At 44.8% G+C, this 10,521-nt stretch overlaps 1 protein-coding gene across 1 annotated transcript in view; it reads right to left on the minus strand.

The window, feature by feature from the left end:
* Positions 1-9,753, minus strand: part of POLR3F (RNA polymerase III subunit F) — a 52,457-nt gene extending 42,704 nt beyond the window's left edge. Inside the window, exons 1-3 of the mRNA XM_032220076.1 lie at positions 9,611-9,753; positions 8,971-9,088; positions 8,082-8,149 (exon numbers count right to left, since the gene is read on the minus strand). Of these exons, the coding sequence (XP_032075967.1) occupies positions 8,082-8,149; positions 8,971-9,088; positions 9,611-9,714 (290 nt within the window). The 5' untranslated portion in view covers positions 9,715-9,753. The remainder of the gene's footprint in view (positions 1-8,081; positions 8,150-8,970; positions 9,089-9,610) is intronic.
* Between the last annotated feature and the right edge of the window lie 768 nt (positions 9,754-10,521).

Below are 10,521 nucleotides of genomic sequence, written 5' to 3' on the forward strand. Positions count from 1 at the left end.
TGGGGCTTGTGGGAGGAAGTTTGGAGATAAAAGGACGGATGCTGTCACGCCCCAGTCGCTGGAGGCAACATCGTTCCTTCGTGCGTGCCTTGGTTTGTACAACATTGTTTGATCATCAGTTGTGGTTTATGTAAGATTCACTTGGATAAGTGCTCTGTCTGTTTGTAACCCTGATTCATAGAGACTTTGGAAGAAGTGTTTTGCTTTTGTTTTCTTCAAATTGAGTTGCCGTAAGAAAGATTTGTTTTCATTACGTTATCTGGTCAAAGATTTGTATTTATGTTATTTTTTGGGCTCGAAGCCAGTTTGAATTGTGAACTGATAAAGAAAAAGTCCTTTTAAGTTTGCCTGTCTTGCCGTGTATTAAGAGCCGTGAAGGGGGGACAGAACAGATTGACTCCAGTCTGACAAGCCTTAATCTCAGTAATTATGGAGCAGCTCATGGCGGACAGTAGATTAATGGCGCAACAGATAGCAATGTTGTCGGACCAAATTCAGCAGTTGCAGAGAGCTGCAAAAAAAAAACCAGCCAAGGAGGAGGAAGTGCCCAGTAGCCATGCCAGATAAATATGATCTGGAGTTTGGCTATGTTTACCGCGTTTATGGGACAATGTCAGCTGTTCCTGAGCCTGAGACTTTCCCACTGACCGGACGAAGGTGGGATTCATTATCAGCTTGCTCTCAGGCACAGCTGCCCGTTGGGCCACGCCCTTGTTAGTGCAGCAGAGCCCTCTGTTGGATGACTTTCAGGGCTTCTGCCAGCACTTCAAACGGATGTTTGAAGATCCGATCAAAGGGGAAACAGCTGCCAGAAGTTTGAAATCACTGCAGCAGGGGACTGCGTCATTGCAAGAATATGTTTCTGAATTCGGGCTACGTAGCCAGGATTCCACATGAAATGAACCAGCTCTAATGGACACGTTCCAAGATGGATTGTCTGAGGCCTTGCAGGATGAACTGGCGAGGGTGGACAGGCCACCGACGTTGGACGCGTTGGTCCACAGGTGGTCCACCTGTGCCTCCGGATAGACGCCCAGCTGCAGAGGCGAAGGCCTCACCGGGTATTCCAAGAAACCACCAGCATGCCAGCTCAGCAAGAGACTGCAGTGGATTGGGAGGAGCCCATGGAGTTGGGTGCTGTCCGACCTTGGGTGTCACAGACAGAGATGGACAGAAGATGTGCGGAGGGATTGTGTTTTTACTGCGGGGATCTTGGACATTTGGCAGGGAGCTGCCCCAAGAAGAACAGAAGGGTTGTGCGGAGTGCAGCCGTCCCTCAGCAACGCACAATCAAGTCGGACAACCAGCATGTTGGTGCGGCCATGTTACCCCGTTCGCACAAGATAGCTTGCGTTCGGGGGGGGGGATGGAGTCCCAGGGCGGATGCCCTGCCGAGTAAAGAACAGAACTCTGACCCTGCGAACTCGCTTCCACCTTGGACTGTTCTACCCGTTGCAACCTGCGCTGCCGTTTGTCATCCCGGGAGCATGCAGGCTCTGGTACGGGATGCGGAGCGGGATGACGACTGGGTGGGGCGACAAAAGGCGGAAGTGAGGCCGGCGTCCCCATGGACTTTGGAAGGGGATCTTTTGAAGTGTCAGGGCCGGTTCTATGTTCCCGCAGGGCACATCCATCAACGGGTGCTTGCGCAGATTCATTGCGCGTCTGTAGCAAGACATTGGGGGTTTGTACGGACATTGCGCTTGGCCTCCCGTCAATTTTGGTGGCCCCATCTGAAAAATGACGTACGGAGGTGTGTGAAGTCATGTGCCCAGTATCATTGGGCCAGGTCTACAAGAACTCCGCTGAGATTCCAGACTTTGTCGACTCCGGTCCCCGCAACACTGGACTTTGTCTCTAGGTTCCCAGTGGGGTGCCAGGGTCTTCGACTGTGTTCCGGGGAGGCCGTCACCAACCCTTCTGGGCCGCACCCTGATCATCGAAACCGGGGGAAGGGCTCTGCGAGAGGGGATTGTGTAGTAGCTGGTGGATTGGCCTTGCAGAAGGTGGAGGACCCTGGACAGGGTGTTAAGGCTCGGCCGAAGTCAGTAGAGCTGCCGTCAACCTCCGACGGAAAGGGGGTTGGTGGGTCGGCCTTGCAGAGGGTGGAGGACTCTAAAAAGGGAGTTAAGGCTCGGCCAAAGTCGGTGGAGCTGCCGTCAACCTCAGATGGAAAGGGGGTTGGTGGGTCGGCCTTGCAGAGGGTGGATGACCCTAGACAGGGAGTGAAGGCTCGGCCACAGTCGGTAGAGCTGCCATCAACCTCCGACGGTAGGGGGGTTGGTGCGTTAGCCTTGTGGAGGGTGGATGACCCTGGACGGGGTGTCGACGCGGGGAAGGGCGGAAGGAAACATGGTGGCCACCGGATACCTAAAGAGTTCTGATTCAAGGGGGCTATGCCTCCAGAGGTTTGGGATTCATGAAAAAGGCACCAAGGGAAATGAGTGCGGGTCATCTTGGGGACATGTCATCCCGACCATCGGAACCCAGGGAAAGGGCCCTGCAGTGGGGGATAGTGTTGTGACTCAGCAGTTCTGCCGAGAGTCTTTTCGGGATACAAGATTCAGTATGCAGCTGGGGCTTGTGGGAGGAAGTTTGGAGATAAAAGGACGGATGCTGCCACACCCCAGTCGCTGGAGTCAACGTCATTCCTTCGTGCGTGCCTTGGTTTGTACAACATTGTTTGATCATCAGTCGTGGTTTATGTAAGATTCACTTGGATAAGTGCTCTGTCTGTTTGTAACCCTGATTCATAGAGACTTTGGAAGAAGTGTTTTGCTTTCATTTTCTTCAAATTGAGTTGCCGTAAGAAAGATTTGTTTTCATTACGTTATCTGGTCAAAGACTTGTATTTATGTTATTTTTTGGGCTCGAAGCCAGTTTGAACTGTGAACTGATAAAGAAAAGTCCTTTTAAGTTTGCCTGTCTTGCCGTGTGTTAAGAGCTGTGAAGGGGGGACAGAACAGTGTTGTATGGCTTGTTCCATCAGCACCCTCTTGTGAGGGAACTGGGAGATCGGGCATGGTACAAAGTGCTCCTGAGGAGTGGAGAAGAACTCTAGAAGTAGGCTGAATTTGAATTTGTTTTGATGACCCAAATGTCCGTTGTGGTTTCTTCCCAGCGGTGGGTGAAAAATGCTAGATGGCCCCCGATTGGTAGAGAGACCAGATAGTCACTTTCGCTTTTGGAATTGGCGATTGCCTCCCCCCGGTAAGACTTCTTGGGGGGGGGGGGAGCGCTGGCCATTTCCCTTAGCCCTTTCTTGAGCCGAGGTGGCGCAGTGGTTAAATGCAGCACTGCAGGCTACTGCTAGATCAGCAGTTCAGCGGTTCAAATCTCACCGGCTCAGGGTTGACTCAGCCTTCCATCCTTCCGAGGTGGGTAAAATGAGGACCCGGATTGTTGGGGGCAATATGCTGACTCTCTGTAAACCGCTTAGAGAGGGCTGAAAGCCCTATGAAGCGGTATATAAGTCTACTGCTATATTGATGGGATCCTTGTCTGGTTGGAAAGGACTGACACTGCGGACAGGGGAAGGAGGATTCCCCCGTCCGCTGTCCGAAAGGGCGACTTCCTATAGAATGGGGAGGGACGGTTGTCCTGTTTCTTGTATATAGAGGAAAGGACCTTGCTTTTATCCTTAGATTCATTGAGGTAAGGATCCAAGGGAGCTCTGAAGAGCTGAGTGCCACTAAATGGGGAAGCTGCAAGGAGCCACTTGGTTCAGACATCTGCCTGCCACGGCTTAAGCCATAGCAGGCATCTGACCGTGACTGAAGAGGCCATGGCTTTTGATGCAAAACGGGCGGCGTTTAAGGAAGCATCTGCTGAATATTCGATAGCCGCCCTAATTTTATTCAAATGTGACCTAGTATCAGTGGTTGCAATGCATTCCTGGAGCTGCTGGATCCAGACTAGTGCCGCCCTAGAGAATAACGAAGTGGCTGTGGAAGCTCGCACTGCCCAGGCACCTGCCTGATAACTCCTTACCTATGTTTGATCTGACTTTTTCTCTTCAGGCTTGAGGACTTCCTCAGGTACTCCAGAGACCACTGTGGGCGAAGACAGGGCTGCAACAGGCGCGTCCACTGGAGGTGTCTCTAGGAACTTGGTAAGTTCTGGAGCGACGTTGTAAAGGCGTTTGTGTAAGTTGGTTTGTAAGAGACCTGTGCCAGGGGAGGCCCACTGTCGTTGAACCACATTCATAAAGATCTTCGGAGATGGGATAATCTCCTTTTCCACTGTAGGTTCAGAGAAAAGAGCATTAGGACGTTCAGTCGAGGTTGAATCAACAGCCTGAGTCTGTGTAGAAGAAGAAGGTAAGTAAACTACTTTTATTGCTTTGAACAGGAGAGATTTAAAGCAATCAGTTTTGAACAATCCGGCAAAGGCGGGGGCATCTGGGGTGATACCCTCATCATCTGATAGGCCCAAGTCCCTGAGGGTATCTTGGTCCCTAAAAATAGAGGCCTGATTGACTGATGCAGAAGGAGGGGTTTTCTGGGGTTTGCTTGATGACCTCTGCCTGTGCGAGGACCTGGACGGTGATTGCTGCTGAAGTTCTGCTGCAATGCCTTGCTTTATAGCTTCCGAAATTATGGCTGCCATCTCTGTAGAAAAGATCGAGGCCTGAGGCACCCCTGTACTCTGATCTGGTAGGCATCCAGCCTGTTCAAATGAACGGTCCCTGTTAAGAGGGACATCAAAAAAATTACCCCTGGTAGCAGGTTCTATGGAAGATGTCAGCCTCTGTTTCACTATTCGCTTTTGGCTGCCATTGAAACGGGGAGGGGGACTGGTATTTGGGAGGGGAAGGTTTGGTACAGAGAGATTGGTAAGAGGGAGTTTTGTTCTCACCATCTACTGCGCATGCTGATGGCTGGTGTTTAGAGTTGGTCAAGGCCAACCATCCTGTATACGAACCTGATGATGCCTGGATGTTCTGTTTCTGGGCCAGTTGAAACGCCTTCTCAGGGGCCTTCTGTCTTCTTTCATCTGCCCTAATGGAGGTCTTAGAAGCTTTGGCAGCTTTTCCTGCATCAGGAGCCTCCTTAGCCGTCCTTTTATCTGGAATAGACCACATGACTGCTCAGCCATGCCTGCCAGTACGCTAACCCCTGAAGCTGGGAGAAGATTGGCAATGATCTCACTGTTCCACAGGCAGCTGTGACAAGAAGCACTTCTTAGCTCCGCGATCACTTCAGCATCGCTGGGTACTCAAAATGGCAACTGTGCTTTTTCTTGTTATTCGAGCCGCAAGATGGTGGCAGCTAGTCTTCGCGTGCTTTTCCTGGCCGGCAGATTCGCAAAATGGCGGACGCTTCTGCCCGATGTCAGCCGAAGCGTGAAATGGCTGGTCGTGAGGCTCCTTCCGATGTGCAGGGGTGCAGAGTGCTTCTTTAAACAGCCCCAGAGCCGCAGCTTGTGAGCTGAGGAATCAGCACCACACTGACTATAAATAGTTTGCATCCCAGAGCATGCTCGTGGTCGCAAGGCTGTCAGTCAGTCAGAGATGAAGCCCCAAGGCAAATTTGAGCAGGAGAAACCAGAGCAGGAGAAAAAAAAATTCCAATGAAGAAAATAATTTTGAAAAATGCCAATTAAGTAAAATTGAACAATTTAGACTAATATCCAGGAGGAGAGACCAATTCTCACTGGTAGTCCAGGTTGGACTGAGTCTAAACTGGGAGGAGTCACCAGAGTATGATGACATCACAAGCGTAGACTCAGTCCAATTGGTTACTAGACAGAACAACCCAGTCTGGCTGCTGTCTCCACAATCATAGGAGAAGAAAGTTATTTAACAACTCTCCAAAATACCTGGGGATAACATTGGACAGATCAGTAATGTTCTGACAAAACCTAGAAAAAACAGCTGCAAAGTTGAAAAATCTACTGAACAGACTGGCTGCAACATCCTGGGGTGTTGATGCTAACACTCTACAAACAACAGTCTTGGCTTAGCTTTATTCCACAGCTAAATATTATGCCAGTGTGTGACTTAACAGTGCCCAAACCCAAATGGTCAATGTCCCACTCTGCAAGACAATGTGTCTCTGGCACATTGTATCCCACTCCTATGCAATGATTACCATTTCTTAGCAAATCATACCCGCCACATTAGAAGACAACTAGCTCTCATTTGACTATGGACAAGGATGCTAAATAACAAGGCCAGGACAATGCACAATCCATCACAAGACTGAAATCCCTTAGCCATGGAAAACAGTTATTCACCTAACATCTACCCAGTTTTAACTCCAAGAATGCCTGGAGAGAGTAATGGTCCAAGGTACCTTCTTGTGGCCTGACCATTAGTGATCCCTTTAACAAACCATCTGTTTTTTAACCTGTCTCGCTTTGTCTGCATGAAATTGAACAGGTGTGATAGTGGAAGAACTATATCTGCCTTGTATCAAATAGAGATTAACAGAGTTGGAAGGAACCTTGGAGGTCTGTTAGTCCAATCCTCTGCCCAAGCAGGAGACCATACACCATTTCTGATAAATGGCAGACCAGTCTCTTCTTGAAAGCTTCCAATAATGAAGCTCCCACAACTTCTGATGGCAAGCTGGTCTCATTGTCAGAACATTTCTCTTTATTTCCAGGTTGAATCTCTCCTTGATCAGTTTCCATCCATTATTCCTTGTCTGGCCTTCAAGTCCCGTAGAAAATAGTTTGATCCCTTCCTCTCTGTGGCAGCTCTTCAAATATTTGAACACTGCTATCATGTCTCCCCTGGACCTTCACTAGACTAGGCATGCCCAGTTCTTGCAAACGTTCATCATATATTTTAACCTCCGGTCTCCTAATCATCTTGGTTGTTCTTTTATGTACTCTTTCTAGAGTCTCAAGTTCTTTTTTATAGTGTGATAACCAAAACTGGATGCAGTATTCTAGATGTGGTCTCATTAAGGCTTTAGAGAGTGGTATTAGTATCTCACCTGATCTTGATTGATTCCCTCTGTTAATGCAATTTAGGATTGCATTGGCTTTTTTGGCTGCTACCACACTGTTGGCTCATATTTAATTGGTTGTCCACTAACACTCCAAGATCCCTTTCCCAGTTACTTCTATTAAGCCTGTTTCACCTAGTCTATATGTGTACTTTTGCTTTTTCTCACCTAAATGTTAGACTTTACTTTTCTCTACATTGAATTTCATTTTGTTAGATAGGGCCCAGTGTTCAAGTCTGTCAAGATCCATCTGGATCTTGAGCCTGTCATCTAGGGCCATGATGGTGAACCTATGGCACATGTGCCACAGGTGGCACGCAGAGCCCTCTCTATGGGCACGTAAGCCACTGCCAGCTGCTCTTCCGGGTTCCATCGCACGCATGCGTGATGGATAGCTGTCCGACGCACATACAGGCGATGGAACCCAGAAGTGCAGCTGTCCGCCTTGCACATGCGCACCAGCCAGCTGCTCTCTTCCAGATTCCAGGATGCCAGCGCTCCAGCGTGCATTCCAGTTTCGGCACTGAGTGCCGAAAAGGTTAACCATCACTGATCTAGAGTATTGGCTATTCCTGCTAGTTTAGCATCATATGCAAATTTGCTAAGTTCCCGTTCTATTTCTTCATCTAAGTTATTTATGAAGATGTTGAAGAGTACTGGATTAACCTCTAACCCTAACTCTAACCCTAAGACAGAACCTTGTGGTACTCCATTTACTTCCCTCTATGTAGACATAGTAACTTTAAGGACTACTCATTGAGTATTACTTGTTGAATACTGTTTGTCAGCCAGTTACAAATCCATCTGATACTGATATCCACTTTTTTCTAGCTTACCAAGAAGTAGGTTGTGGTCAACTTTGTTGAATGCCTTTCTGAAGTTTAAGTATATTATGTCCACAGTATTTCCCTAGTCTACTAATTTAGTCACTATGTATCAGTGGGGATGGAAAGATTCTTTGGTTCCCTGCAGTACCCCTGTAGAAATTTTATATATAATTGCATAAATTTACTTCTCTTCTATCATGTTATCTTATGATAAATAAATAAATAACCTCTACTACTTTTTCATACTAAAAAATTGATAAAACAATTTTAACAAAAGAGTAAAAAAAATAATCCATACGTAGCATTCTGAGATTCCTTGATTCTGTAGAGAAGTCCACCACTGCTTCTCAAAAGATCCAGTTGACCCTAAGAGAATACACACAAATTTAAAGCATTTCAATAGATTTCTAATAATTATTGCATAGCAGGAAGTAATATATTTCTTAACCACCCAACTGTGAGGGAGATGGAAGATTAAGAAATATGAAAAATAATAAATAAATAAATATAAATTCTCAGTCACAAAATTAGTCAAATTCAGTAACCCTGACTCTTATTAGAATAATTACTTTATCCTTCTTCTGAAAACCAATGGATGGATGGGTTACATTTTTAAGAGAGGTGGACATACTGCCTAGAGCTCCTGATTAAAAAGCAGAATATGAAGAAATAAACTCCAAGCTATAATTATTTGCAGAATTATTAACAACAGAGATACATATGTCAAAAAGCATATACTGTCTACAGTTTTCTGTGAACTTCTATTCATTGACAAGCCCAGATTCCTATTTTTTCATCTATTGTTTAATTTTTATTTTTGCTGTTCCATTAGAAACTATCTCTGCGTAATAAATATGTAAGCAGCAATTAAACAGTTAACAGATTATAAATACTGTAAACAGAAATTATAATAAAATTAATATGTGAAATTATTTTTAAAAAACCCAAAGGGTTTTTTCCCCAACAAGAAAAGGACACTAAGTTCACAAGGGACATGTCAAGAATCCTAGTATGACAAAGATGCATCAATCTAAATATGGGTTTATAGGGTGATGAAAACTGTAAAATATATTCTTACTTTAATATAGTACTCTTACCACAGACATAGAACATATTTTTTTATTTCAGACTGCAACCAGATAACTTTTTTAACAACAACAATCACATACCATTCAGGAAGCTCTTACCATAGAAAGCAGTCGGTTAATGGCCATGGCCCGTTGCTGAGCTTCCATGTGAGGCATGTCATTCTGAATTACTTGGTCTGTAATACCGTGGGGAAACTGATGGCACAGCTCAATTATCCTGGGCAAAATAGAAGTAGTAAGATAAATACAGTTAACTCTAAATTTGTGTATTTTTTTCTTCTTATAAATTAAGACTAATGGGGCGATAAAATAAATAAAAACATGTTCCACCTATAAAGAGGCAAATAAAAATAAATATAAATATAAAAACATAAAACAATTAAGTCAGAATTCATGGAAATGAATTATATAAACAATTTGTTCTTTGCAGTTTACATTAAAACTAAATTGGCTAAAGTCTATATCTAGTATCAATTATTTTGCGAATAAAAAGACATTGGCTTCCCAACAATTAGCATTAAAGAAATAGATGGGGTGGGTTTGGACTAAATGACCTACAAGGTCCCTTCCAAGTTGTTAATTTGTAATATGTAAACCTACACTCATTAATCCACCCAGGTTTTCTCTTGTTACATTCCTACCCCACTACTCAACCCCCTCCCTGCCCTACTCAAAAAAACCTTCATGTTTAGGCCTACCAATCAGTAATGTTCGTTCTCCGTTCTCACTCATATCCTACCTGTTTTCGATTTCCAGAGGTTCTGGAGCTTTCAAGTCCGCCATTACAAAACTATTTTTCTTCTCTTTCTTCATATACGCTTCCCCACTTTCTCCCCTGAACATTCAAATTACGCTGTATACGAACCATCCAAACGCCTCCGCTAAAAGAAGCATTGTGATAACGTCATTTCAAAGCGCCTGGCAGAACAGACGTAACGGAGATCACCATGGACACGGATCCCAACAACGCCTTTTTGAATTTTCGCCTGTATAGATGCGTTCGACATTGAAGAGATCGTAGTCTACTGAGTAAAGGAAAGGAAGAAAAAAGATTAATAAAAATATCTTTAAAGGGAAAATCAGTTTGTCGGCTTTTTATTCTGCAAATCTCCCTCCAAGTAAGACGTTATTTTCTCAAAGCCTTTGTTTGTTCTCAGTGACTGTGTTGGTTGTCCATTTGAAATAAAATGATTTTGTGAGAAAATCCTTTTAATATAGATCACTTTTAGCAAGTAAATAATTCTGATTCCGAGGATTTCTCAGTAAATTCCCATAATTAGTTGAAATTGCAAGGAATTGCATTTGTATCATTTTCAAAATGCCATGCTAATGTAAATGAGAAGAATAAGATGTTTCCACTTATTCTTCTGTGTTTTCTGACCAAAATGTAGAATTCTAGATTTCTCCCAGGCTACATTCATCCTGCTGATTTTTTGTTTATTTTTCCAGCATTTCAGTTCTTCCTGAATGCTATGCCTCCATTTTTTATTTCCAAATTTCATAATAGTATTTACTCATCTCTCGCCAGAATATTTGTACAAAATTTTAATAATAATATGTTGTTGTTAGTTGCAAAGTTGTGTCCGACCCATTGCAACCCCATGGACAACATTCCTCCAAACCTTCCCATCCTCTACCATCCTCTGGAGT

Source organism: Thamnophis elegans, chromosome 6, assembly GCF_009769535.1.
Source record: "Thamnophis elegans isolate rThaEle1 chromosome 6, rThaEle1.pri, whole genome shotgun sequence".
Classification (NCBI taxonomy): domain Eukaryota; kingdom Metazoa; phylum Chordata; class Lepidosauria; order Squamata; family Colubridae; genus Thamnophis; species Thamnophis elegans.